The 13,263-nt window shown below is 48.6% G+C and overlaps 1 protein-coding gene across 5 annotated transcripts in view; it reads left to right on the plus strand.

Moving 5' to 3' along the window:
- The first annotated feature begins 41 nt into the window (after positions 1-41).
- CAMTA1 (calmodulin binding transcription activator 1) overlaps positions 42-13,263 on the plus strand; it is a 237,312-nt gene continuing 224,090 nt past the window's right edge. For 4 of the 5 annotated variants that reach the window (XM_039727754.1, XM_039727758.1, XM_039727756.1 and 1 more), the window contains exons 1-2: positions 42-101; positions 3,755-3,848. In XM_039727754.1, coding sequence (XP_039583688.1) covers positions 3,782-3,848 — 67 coding nt within the window. In that variant the 5' untranslated portion in view covers positions 42-101; positions 3,755-3,781. Of the gene's footprint in view, positions 102-3,754; positions 3,849-13,263 lie in introns of those variants that run through there. The other variant, XM_039727755.1, reaches the window with a different exon arrangement.

Genomic DNA, 13,263 nt, shown 5'->3' on the forward strand with positions numbered 1-13,263 from the left:
CCGCGCACGCGCGCGGGCGCCTGCTCCCCCCTCCCTCCTTCGCCGGGCGCGTGCGCGGCGCGCGAGCCGGGAGGCGGCGGCGGCGGCGGAGGCGGCGAGGGGTGAGTGAGGGAGGGAGGAGGGACTGAGGGAGAGAGCGAGAGAGGGAGGGAGCGGGGACCGGCACCGACCGGCCCTCACCGGCACCGACCGGCCCTGCCGCGCTCCGCTCCGGACACGTTCCCCTCGCTCTTCGCCCCGGCACTCTGACGCGTCTTTTGCCGGCGCGGTCGCTCCGTACCCCAGCGGCAGCGTCGTGGGTGCCCAGGGCCTCCGTCAGCCCCGCTCCCGGGGATAGCGGGAGGGAGGGCGATCGCGCCGCCGGTGCACGTCCCTGGTTCCTCTCCCGGTGCCCGTCCCGGGTTCCTGTCCCGGTGCCCGTCCCGGGTTCCTGTCCCGGTGCCCGTCCCGGGTTCCTGTCCCGGTGCCCGTCCCGGGTTCCTGTCCCGGTGCCCGTCCCCGGGTTCCTCTCCCGGTGCCCGTTCCCGGTTCCTCTCCCGATGCCCGTTCCGGGTTCCTGTCCCGGTGCCTGTCCCCGGTTCCTGTCCCGGTGCCCGTTCCCGGTTCCTGTCCCGGTGCCCGTCCCCGGGTTCCTCTCCCTGTGCCCGTCCCGGTTCCTCTCCCGGTGCCCGTCTCGGTGCCGCAGGGCCCTCGGTACCTCCTAAAGGGCAGTCGCTCTCTGCGGTCATTGACGGGACCTGTCGGTGCAGGCGCTGCCACGAGGCCTCTGTTCCCCGTAACCAGAGGGCGATTTCCAAGCCGTGCTGCCACCGTCCAGTCGCTGTTCCGTGAGCGACTCCCGGCTGCGGCGGGGCTGGCGGAGGGCAGCGGGGGAGTCCCGGGGCAGATCTGCCCGCACGGCACCGAGGGCGAGCCCAGCTGAGCTCAGAGCCACGGGCACGGCGCGGCTGGCAAGGGCACACCGTGGGCAGAGCGTGTGCTCGTTTGTCACCAGTAATCGTGAGCAGTTTCCCTCGGATCAATAGCGCTGCTTTGGCTCTTGGCGTAGGGAACACGGCCCTGGGGCTCTCGCTGTGCTGCCCTCCCTGGTGCTGGGTTGACTCCCCAGGACTGACCAGTACCGAAATGGAAGAGAAATGCCCCCAAATTGCACAGAGCTCAGAGATCTTAGCAAAAGGGCTGCCTAGCTGATCTGTTAAGGTGAATCTCGTTTAAAGCATGCTGGTGGACAGGCTGGGTATTAATGCTGTGATAAGGCTGTCAGGAAGAAAAATACGGCCTTTCCTGCTCATGTATGGATGCTGCCCAGTGGCTGGATCTGATATGTGTGTGGGGATGCTGGAGTGGTTTTTGGGTACTGCTGTCTGTCAGGAGGAGTGTTTGAAAAACCACTCATTGACACCCGTGAAGCTGGAACCAGGATCCCATTTCAAAACTCAGCTGGTCTGCTTTGGATTTTATCTTCACATCGCTTTTATTTGAAACCAGGAACATTTTAATATTTAATAAGTTTTTTTTTCTGATACAAGGGTAGTTAACAAGGAAGTATTGATTATGTTATAGCAGTTGCTCTGCACTCCTGGTGAGTGAGGTGCAGTGCTTGGAACAAGAGGTGCACAAAAGCTCCCTTTCTGAAAACCATGTGGAAATGGGTCTGTTCTGCAGGGAAGCACCTCCAGCACTGCTTTTCCTCAATGAACCCACCTGCTAGACAGTTGTTTTTTTTTTTATCCACGTGGTTTAGGAGTCATTGAGTCTGTGCAAGAATGCAAAGGAGATTAGAGTTGTGAGGATGTCAGTTGCCATGGCAACGCTATTTCCCATGGATTTTGGTCCTGTCGTAATTATGCTCTTTTTCTAACTGATTTGGGAGCTCTGTGATCCTTGGGGATGATTAGTGACAGTTACTGGGGATCCTTCCCCTCACCAGATTGATCTGACGCTTTCCTGAAAGACCCAGCTGCTTGTTGCCAACGCTGGCTGCTGTTCCCTTGCATCACAGATGATTCAGGGGAATTTTCTGGGAACGTTCCACAGGTGTCACATCTTGGCAGGGAAATATAGGAAGAGAGAAATACGAGTTTAGGGAGCTAAATATGAACTGTGCTTTCTAAGGATGTAGAGAGAGCTCTTTAAAACCCTGCATTATAACAGAGGAAATGTAACATCAATGGCATAAAGCAATCTGATGGGAAAAAGAAAAAGGAAGAAAAAAAGAAAAGTACTTGTTTGTGCTTTACTGACGTGCCAAGGTTTGGCTTGGGGTGCAGAATTCCTCTTCCCACATTGGTACTTGCAGGTGGAAGCTTTGTGGTGCTGTGGGGGGCACAGTCCCTGCAGCAAGAGAAGCAGTCCCCAGAATTCAGGTCCTGGGTTTAGCTGGGCATGTGTTGTCTGACCTGTGACACCGTGGTCACTCCTTCAGTGCTTTCTAGTAAGCTGTGGGTAGCCTCACTAGTGATGATTCACCTCTGCTGTGGTAGAGCCAGAGATACCAGAGACCTTCATCATGGAATCTCCCCTCACGAGTGGCTGGATGGAGCTGCCCTCCCTGTCCCCGAGGGTGGCAGGGGACACTGAGGCCCAGTGCAGCAGATTCTCTCAGTGGCTGTGAGCATGGACTCAGCGCTGGGAACCTGTCCCCTCACAGAGTGGGTTTGGTAATATTAACTTTAGTTCCATTGCAGCTCAATGGAGGGAAAAACTAGAAAGTGCCATAAATTCAGCCGAGCTTGTCAAAGCTGTCAAATTACCCCCTGACAAAGCTCCTGCCTGTAATGACTACAGCATCAGCTGGAGGGGATGTCTGTGATGGGGTGACAGCGCTGGGGCTCAGCTCTGTTACACTTGTGATGTACTGTCATCAGGGGCTCCTGGGCACCACTCGAGGGTGATGCTCTGAGCAGAGTTAGTTTTTGAAAAAATATCTAAAAATCTAAGGGTGTAGACCAGCATCCTGCCCTCTGTTCTCAGCCAGAGTAATGCTGACTGCTAAATTCTAGTAAAGGTGTTTCTTGGCCCCATTTGTTAGTATTAGGAGTCCAGAGAGATAATGTCTTTGCACGTATAAAAGGTGCTATTGATTTCCTGTTACTGTTGTCCTGAAATGTGCACGGGGTGTCTATGGAGCAGTGACAATCCTCCATCACTAGCTTTATGGGAAAAGAATGCTTATTGAATCTCTTCCCATAAAATATAATCTCTTTCTCCCTTCCAGAATTTGCCGGCCCCTGTGGGAGTCCCTTACGTTATGTCTTTGAGAAAATTGATTTTTTTTTTTGTCTCCGCTTTGTACACTTGTGTTTAGTCTTATTTTTAATTTGGCTCATGTGATGTGAAGGCTTCCCTAACATTAAACATACTTTCTCAGTCTTGTATTGCTTCTCTTTCATATAGATTAACACTTTTAGAATGTTTTAAAGTAAAATAAAGGTATTTGCCTGGCACAAGTCTCTCTTCTTATTGTGGGAATTTTTTTTAGTCTGAGCGAGTCATTGCCCTGCTCCTTCTCTCCAGACAGGGCTGAGGCACTGGCAGCTTTTCAGCTGCTTACAGGTAAATTTGGGGTAAGTTTCTGGAGTGAGCACACACTGATTGATCATGAGTGAATGACACCATAGCCCAGAGGACAACTTGCAGTGTTGTCTGCTCAAGAAGCAAGGTGGTCTTTGAACTTTAACAGTGGCAAAAATACTGTCAGATTTGTCCTTTCCTCTGTGTAGCAAATGACTGACTATGGGATTTTTCCTTTCAGGGAGGAAACGGCAACATGAATTCATAGATGATGAGTAGGATGCCAAAGCCAGAGATGACAGTGCTCTTGAAGAAATGCTGGGTAGAACAAAAAGGTAAAAGGAACAGCTAATTGAGTGCATTTCAGAGCCTGTGGCACTTCGTGGGGTACCTTTCCTCACGAGGCAAACGGCACACCCCCTCAAACCGGAGCTCAGTGTTCTGAATTCCCTCCTCCTCTGTTTTGCATGAAGTCCCAGTGCCGCCTCTCACTCCTGACCTGCTCTCTCTGTGCTCGGGTTTTCCCCAAAGTTGTATCATTATGTATCTAAAACCCACTCAACTCATGCTTTCCACCCTGTCCCTGCATGTGTGCCCTGGCAGATGCAGCAGTTCTCCCTGCCCCACCAGCCTAGCAGGTACTCCACGCCTCTGCCGTGGTTGTGCTGAGGGCAAAAGCAGAAATGAGAGCTGCACTGGAGCAGTCCATTTGCAGCCCCTGTCATGCTGCAGAGGGTTGGTCAGTCAGCCATGGGCTGTCCTGCTGTGGCCATGCCCCCAGGCAGGTGCACAGGGCTGCAGTGTTGGGAGTGTTCTACAAACAGGTGCCACTGACAGGGCTGAATCTCTGTGATACTCTGATGCCTTTTACTGCATTTTGTGATAATGCTGTTGAGATGCCCAGAGGAAACACTTCTTATTGGCTCTTTCATTCTGTGGAATTCTCTCTGTAGTGGAGGCGTGATAGTGTACCTGGAGACCTGGGGAGGTAAGAGGCAGATTTAGTCATACCTGCAGAGCACCACGCAGTAGAAAGGCATTGTTGTGCTCATCCAGTGGCAGCAGAAGTGGCTGAAGCAACTGATGGGGAGCAAGAAAATCTTCATTAGTCATGTAGCTCTCCTTGGGATATTTTCATACTTGTTTGTGCAGGTTTACTTAAATGCCCCAAAAGTCAGAAGCAAAAGCTCTCCTTGCAAGTATTCCAGTGATTGTCTGCCTGTTGCCCTGTCTCCTGTCTCTCCCCAGCAGCAGCTGTGTGGGACACAGGATGTTTCTGGGGCAAGCAGAGGATCTTGTCAGTACTGTGTGATGGGTTGATATATATAATGTAATAATTTCTGCTGGAAATGTTGTTTTCAAAACAGCAATCAGGGAGGAATTACCTGTAGTTCAGGTGTTTGTGTCATTTGGCCAACCAGAGCTCTTGGTCTGCTTGGAGCCTTCCAGCCCTGATATGACAAGAGCCTGTCATGGACAGAGCTCTTTGCTCTGCCTGTGTTCAAAATATGTGCTGAATATACTCTGAAATGCTGATTGACTTTTTTGGAATAGTCCTCACTTGTATAAGCTGTCCTACAGTTCAAATCCATTGTTATATAATTTTTTGTTTAATAGCACCAGAGATGAGAATTTAAGGATACTAAAAATAGTAATTAGCAAGTTTCTATTGTTGTCAATCCATATTTTGGGAGATCTGATACTTTTGTTAATTGTTTTTCTGCATATGTGTATATGAAGGTTGTTGATGTATTTTTCTGCTATTTCCATAAACTTGAATGTGAATCTGTTATACTCTTTGGGTTTCAAAATTCTTCATCATCAGTCTGGAGAGCTTTGAGTCTGTGAAACTGGAGAACAGCCAGTGCTGGCAGGACCTGTGTCCCTACAGGAGTGCTGGTTCCCCAGAGCCAGGTCGTGTACCCGTTCCTTATTCCTCCTGGTCCCTGCTTGGGGCCCTGGTGCCCAGCCAGCACAGAGCAGTGGTGGCTACAGCACCCACAAGGCCAGGTGAAATGTGGAACAGGGAGGCTTTTCAATATTTGCTGCAGTTTTGAGAGCTCAATAGATGTGTTATTTTACTGTTCATGCTGCTAAACATTGGCTCGGGGCAGTCACATGGTGCTGGTGGCCACTAGCTGTGCTCAGCACTGCCGTTGCCAGCTCCAGCATTGCAACACGTGCTGTCCGCTCAGCAGTGGCTGGAAAGCTCCAAAAGGACCAGATTTGGCATCAGCACAATCATTTCTGCAGGCATTGTGCTTCAGGCACTGCCAAGTCCTCGCTGCTTCTGCTTCCTTCCAGCACGTGGTATTTGGTGTGACCCTGGGGACAGACAGTAGCCTGCTGGGCTAGCTTGTGGTTTTTGGTTTTTCCCTCAGTCGTGTCAGCATTCAGGTTTTCAGTTGCAGGAGAGAAATGGGCAATATCTGTTCTGATTGTCCTGCAAACGCTGGCATTGGTGAGCAGTGGCAGCAGTGGAAGGTGGTGTGTGTCACCCCTCTGGTGACATGGGCTGACAGAGCTCTTAGGAGAGAGAGCCTGACTAAGGGAGAGTCACATTGTTTGGGGTCCTGTAGCCTCAGTGCTGATGCAAGTTCTCTTGCTGAGTGGAGCTTTTCAGAGCCCCTGACTGTTGGTGTTTAGCCCACGTCTCACAAGCAGTCAGGAAAGGAACGTGAATCACTCCATGTCCTTTGATCTGAAAGTTCACTGCTAGTCCTTTTCTGTAATTTCTTAGTCACTGTATTTGAAGCTCTTGCCCTCAGAGTTGGAGGCAAGGCAGGAGGAGGAGATGCACTTGGAATTCCTCCAGCTTTGAAATGCTTTATTTGAGATAGAATATTGCATGGACCCACCAAGGCATTTTAGCAAGGCCATGCCATGTATCAATGGCTGTTACTAGAAGTTGGTGCTCCAAGGTTTTCTGATTTTGTCTGTGGGGTTTTATTTGGTTTCCTTTAGGTTTTTCCCCAAGAAATTGTGGATGTTTTTGGATAGTACCTGTTAGTTCCTCAGATGAGCTATGAACAACCTTTCACTGCAACCCTGGGAGTTTTAATCCAGATACTTGCTCTCAACAAACTTGCTATAAACCATATAAGTGCTTTCGTGCAGATAACTTTTGGTATCACTACTGAGAACATAAATTGGAATTTTGATTGTGAAAATTATTGGCAAAGTTTGGTCACGTGGAGCAGGTTTTACAGTGTGTGTGACAGGCTGTGTGTTGATGGACATAAGCACAGATCCAGGAGAAGATCCTTGGCTTATTGTAAATATTCAGGTGAAGTTATGCTAACTTACTGTACATTGTTTCCCTGGCAGAGATGGCCCTTTAGATAAATGTTAAATAAACATTAAATACAGACTGACACTGTCAAAAGGAGGCTACAGCTCACTTAACACTGAAAGTGGCATTTCATAGAGACCTTTTGCAATTTGTAGTTCAATAAAAACGGTAATCTGTGTAGAAATATTCTGTGCTTGCCTATTCTGTCCTTGTCTGCCAGTGCTGACAGGATTGTGTTCCTGGCTTTACCTTCGTGGTGTCCCAGGCTGAAAAACTTCATATTTCACACTCTCGAGTTCTATAAATAATTGACATGCCTATCTTAGCAACTGAAGATCAGCAGCAAATTGTATTATTCAGGAGTAATAGAGGTTTTCTGCATTCTATACTCCTTTTCATCTTAATTTTCACTTCACTACTGAGAGTGAGGAACTGATTTACTCCACTTCAGGAGAAAAAGTATTATTGTACTGGTATTACTGTTCCAGTCCTTCAGGGGAGGAAGTTCAGGGGAAAGCCAGAGCTCACAAATGAACCCATCTCAGTGAAAACGAGTTATTTCTGTGTATTTTCTGCAGCTGCTGTTTGGATATATTTCTCAGTTCGTACAACTCTCATGGGTCACATGGGAAAGAATAGTCTTAAAGGTTAGACGAGGTTTAAGCAGACCTAGAAAGAAACTGCTCTGTGGCTAAAACTAGTGAGAAAATATTAAACCAATCATTTTTGCTTTTAAGAAGTGTTGTGTACCCTTGCTGGCAGAGCAGAAGGGTTTGTGTGATAAGGCACTGTTGGGCCACCCCAAGAGAACTGGAGCAGCTGCTCTGCCATGGTGCCACTGGGAGCAAAGCATGAGTGACTCTAGTTTGTAACATTGGGATGAGTTTTCCATTTGGTTTGCCTATTCATAAATAATGATAGGAAAAGTCAGGGAAGCTCCTTCTCATTATAAATTTATAACAGGGCAGAGCCCAGTTGGGATGGAGTCCTTTAAAGATTTGGGATAATGCTTTCAGCAATGATGCTTTTTAATTGAAAGCTCAAGTGCTCTGTGTGTTAATGTTCCCTGAGGGAATCACAGGACAGACTTGGTTCAGAAGTGCAAGGATGGGGTTTTGGGCAATCGGCAGTGCTGGGGTAGTGCTGTCTGAGCAAACTGACTCAGGTAAATTTGAATTTGCCTCTGGCTTCTACTTTTGGAATCCATGTGATTTTGAGCACCTTCTGCCTCTGTTACCATCACTAGTTCTCCTTCCTTTGGTTGTCCTGTTGTTCTTCCTTTGTTGTCTTCCATTACTCATTCTTCTGCTCTCAGTGCCTGAGGCTGACAGTTTCATACCTTGGTGACTGGTTTGGCTCCCAGATCCCTATTTATTCAGTTAATTCAGTAGACAGCACTCCAATTCTAGAGGAGCTGGAAAAGGTACTTGATTAAAAGCAGGAGCACAACTTTAGGAGGATAACTTTAGGGATCTTAACACCTTTCCTGATTTCTTCCACCTGTGGCTGGAGATCCAATCCCAAACTCTCTCTGCTGAGCTGGGAGCTGTGCATCACTGCAGAGCCAACACTGCATGATGGCTTCTGGCACTGAGAGTTTGCAGGATTTACACTTTATCCCTGGGAAGAAGGGTTAGGATGTGGTGAACCATTTCCAGAGAGCAGGCATGCTATACAGCTTGTTACAGGAGGATGACAGCTTAAAAGAAATTAAAAAACTAATCCTTCCACACTCATTGAAGACTACACTAAAATTCCAACCGAGGAGGCCACGCATGACAATCATATTCCCTCCTTACACAGAACAACTCAATTGTCTTATTAGAACAGAAAGCAAAGAGAAATGTCCTGGATGTAGTGTAGGAAATTGTCTTTACTAAATCTAGCCCAGCATATATGAGTACTATATATATTATTTGATTTTGCCAGAATTACAAAAACATGGGGGAAAATTGTTAATGTAAGTTGACTACCAGAGTAAATCACAGCCTAATTATTCTTTTTTTCCCTGGCTAAAATTAGAATTTGATATAGTGGTCAATAGACATTTTCTTTAATTTTTGAGACATAATTTCTAATAGCTAATCCAAATGAATTGGAGAAAGTTGCTGCAGAATTGAAAACATAAATTATCTGAATTTTATGGTGACTTACTGGTAAATCCCCTAAGTTGGAAGCTTTAATTTACATCATATTTCATTTTTTTTTCCTCCTCTAACTGGCTTATGGGTGAATATTAGGGCAAAATGATTGCTACTTTCTTAATGCCACTGGGGTGCTGGGAGCAGAGTGAAGGCAGAGCCCAGGGAGCAAAGGCCGAGGGCTGCAGGGGCAGTGGGTAGGGCATGGTGGGACATCTGCTCCCTGGGCACCCCTGTCTGTCCTTCTGGAGCTGTGTGACACTGTACTGGAATGACTGACGCACTGCAACCCTCTGGGTTTCCCATCTGGAGCTGGTGCCCCTGTAGAGCAACTGCATTGTTAGTCCTGTTCTTGGTTAAACAGGTAAATGCTGTGTTCTGTGTTGAGGCTACTGGTTTAAATATCCACAAACTCTTTACAGGGCTTTGCACAGCAAAACCATCTTTCCTCAAAGAGTCCCTTAAAGGGGCTGGGACTTTGGAGTTGTACTTTATTTTAGCCTGGGGTGTATTTCCTGTAGCCAGCAGAGTTTAACTAGAGGTGATTTGAGTGTAGTGTGTATTTCTGAGGGAAACAAATAGGCTCAGAACTGCAGAAGGAATGGCAGGAATGATGGATCCAAAGCCCAGAGTGTAGAAGGTGACTGAGCTCAACCTCCTGCTAGGCAAGTATGTGCTTTTGTCCATTCTGAGTCCAGTATCCTTAGTTCCTGGTAATGTATATTCTCTTCAACTTCCCCACATAAAATTGGACAAGTTACTTGGATGGCAGAGCGTTAGGTGGAGTATACTTCTCTAGACAACCTCTTGGAAGAAGTGCATGTTTTGGAATATTTACCCGTATTTGCTGAACCTAGGAATTGGCAGTTGTACATCACAAATGCAGTGACATGTTGTAAGAGTGGGTTTGTCCACACACATTGTCTTGGTTAAGTCTTGGGTTTATTCCTAGAAAAAACAGCTTTAGAGTAAAGGGCAAAACCATTTCATTTCTATCATGTGAGGTTTTTCTAATCATCTCTTCTCACACTTGAGAATATTTTTGTGGAAACACTTGGCATTCCTTGCTTCTAAATAATGAAGTAACTTTGTGCAAACAATTCACAAGAAATGGGGTTCCAACATTGTCATTATGGCTATTAAACCTGTCTGAACTGTTTTCCTTTGTGCTGCTCGCCATAGCAACGGCGATGTGTAATTTGCTGAATATCCATAACAGGATATTTGAATATATTCTTAACAGTTTTACTTCTGCATATAGCTCACTATGCCAAATCATCACATTAACCTAATTAACCAAGCCAGACCCACATCTGCCATGGACTGACAATTAAGAATTTTAAAAGAACTTGGTATTTTACCTCCCTTTTAATGAAACCAACCCAGACACCAATTGCCAGCATAGCATCAGCTTTTATCAGTGTGCTGATAAAAAATTATTCATGATTCAGGGTGCACAAACTCCTAGCACATCTCCTCTCTTGCTGCTTATCAGCTGGATGTTGCTCTGTGCGTGTGCCCCTGGAAAGGTAACAGCAAGCAAGTTTATCCCACACCATCCATGCACAGAGTCTTGTGCAGTTCAGTACCTCTGTGCCTTAGTAACAATTGGTCTGAGATTTAAACAGTGGGAGCTGGAAGCTGGGAAACTTCAAAGATATCAGCAGCACTTCAAATGGTTTCTTTCCTATCATTTTATTGTACAGGAATTAAATGAAAATATTTGGTGCTTTGCTGGCATGCTGGATGAAAAAAATCCCCATTTAGTATCTCTGGTATTACACAGGTCACAGTGCTGTAGTAACCTGTGTGTACACATTACTGTGTATTGCTGTAGTAAGCTGTGTGTACAGAAATCACACCTAACATTAGGTAATTTCAGCTGTGGGAGACTCAGTTCACGAGGGGTTTGTGTCTCCTGGTAGAAAACCTTATGTTGAGGAGGAGAATGAGTTCATTATGTAGACGGAGCAGAGTTCATACACTGCTTCAAGTAACCCCTTAAAAATGCTTTATTCATCCTCATCCACACAAATTCTCATTGTCTTTGCAGACAGGAAGGATGTGGAAAGCCAGGCAGTGCTCCCAAAGGCACATGATGAGCAGGGTTCCCACTGCTGTGGAGTCAGGGTGGTTGTGTCAGTCCTGGCAGCAGAGCTGTTCCCAACTAGAGCAGCAGCACTCCCTGTGTGCCCAGGCTGTGCAGGCAGAGTCCTGAACAACCTCGTCCCTCAGAGCATGGACCTTGCTGCTTTAATGAGCCATAGAAGCACAGAAGGAACTGCTCAAGCCTTGGAGGGAAGAGACAGATGTACGCTCGTGTGTGCACACACTGCTGACTTGGCATTTCATTTGGTTTGTGGGTGATGTCAGGGTGATGTGACCCATGTAGAGTCCCCAAAGGGTGTCAGTGAATACTGCAGCGAGGGCTGTGACTGGAGTGAATGGTTGTGCCAGTTTTCCTGGCAAGAACAGGAAGGCAGAAGTTGCTGTGTGTTTGCGGGAGCAGCCTGAGTTGCTGCCACTTGCATGGGGGGCTGGGAGAACAAACCCAACATCCCTGTGTTTGGTACCAGTGAGGAGCTGTGTCAGTGTCGGCCCCATCATTTCTCTCATCTCTTATCCTTACTTGGTCTTGCCTGGATTCCCACATGGAAACTCAAGCTGCCTGGGAATGCTGTTGTGATGTTACAGGGGCTGGAGGTGAGCTGGCTGAGGGCAGAAGCACTGTGGGCTGTGCTCCTTGGCTAAGCCAGGTGCCCATTTCTTGCTGAAGAAGAGGTGGCAAGGCAGGTCTGTCCCTAGGGGCTCCAGCACCTGCCACTGAGGGGAACGCCGGGCAGGAATTCAGCACGGACTGGCCCTCCACACCTCCGTGAGGCATCAACCAAAGGTCCCTGACTGCATCAGGAAGCTGATTCCTGTCCCTCAGCACCAAGGGATGCCTGTTAGTCTGACACTATCTTTTGCTACAATGCAAGCTATGAAGTACAACAACTGTATGGCTACATCATGTCTGCTGAGCATGTGGATCACCTTGGAAGAATAACCAAGGAGAGACATAAATTCCCTAGAATTCATCAAGAAAATGGTAGTTCTTTGCCAGTGTGGCAACTAGAAAAGTTTCCATTTCCAGCATATTTTGATGTGCAGAAGGAAACAACTGTCTTAGCTGATCCTATGGCTGCATTAGTGTTTGTGGGTATTTGTAGGACACTGTACCAGATGAGCTTTCTGACCGTCGGGAGTGAGCCTGTCATTCTGGAGCCTCTTCAGCAATGTGCCTTTCACGCTCCACGAGATTAGCAGCTGCTGAAAATAGGAAAAAGGAATTTTCCTTTCTTCTGTCTTAGAAGAGGCCCATCACACCATCCTCCTTTCGTCTGGGCTCGGAAGCAGCTTCGGTCCTTAGCAAAGCCAAAGCACCAACAGGTCTTCCTAAAGAAGTTCTGCTCCCAGGAGGATCTAAGGGAAAATATCCTTTTTGTGTGTTTAGTCACACACATCAAAGGAAACAACCGTTGCAGCCTTGGTTTGCATTGTGCAGGCATTAGCTGTGGTCCAGTTCTGCAGGGAGGAGGTTGAAGTGCTCATCAAGCTTTGACAGCATGGGGCAGACTCAGCCAGGCCAGAACTCCTTGGGGCACATCAGTTTTGAGAAGGACAGAGTGATTTCCTTGATGTCGTGGGAGCCTTCACAACCCCGGCCCCGTGTGTCCCATACCGAGTGGGATCTGTGACACTCTCACAAGCTGTGCCCGAGGGACGGGCAGGACTCCAACCCTTCACATCTCCTTGGCCACCCTAGCTTGGTTCTCGTGCGAATCACAACTCCTCATCTCCCTGCGCAGAGCCGAGAGCGCCTGTTTCACCCCAGCACCGTGCTCTGCACCCCGGGGCGCTGTGGAAGAGGGCCTGCAGCACCCCGAAAAATGGGGAGATAACCTTTGAGCCTGGGGCCGGTAGGGCAGGGAAACAGCTCCCGGGCTTCGTCCGCCACTTCGAACCGGGACAGAGCCCGGGAGCCGCTCCCCGCCCTGGGGGCTCGGCTCCTCCGCCCGTCCCGGCAGCGCGGCACCCGCCCGGCGGGGCAGCTCTGCCCGGGACGCGCCGGCTCGGCCCCGGCCTTACTCGGGCGGTGACAAACGCGGGTGGCAGGCGGCGCCGCGGCGGGGGCAGTTTGTGTCTCGGTGTGCCGCGGCTCCGGTGCGCGGGGCGGGCACTGCCGGCCGCGCCAATCGCCGCCTTTGTTTGGGGTCACCGGGCACGGGGGGGGGCGGTGCCCGCCGGGGCCGCGCGCAGCCAATGGGCGGGGCC

This window comes from Passer montanus, unplaced genomic scaffold, assembly GCF_014805655.1.
Source record: "Passer montanus isolate IOZ18808 unplaced genomic scaffold, ASM1480565v1 scaffold62, whole genome shotgun sequence".
Classification (NCBI taxonomy): domain Eukaryota; kingdom Metazoa; phylum Chordata; class Aves; order Passeriformes; family Passeridae; genus Passer; species Passer montanus.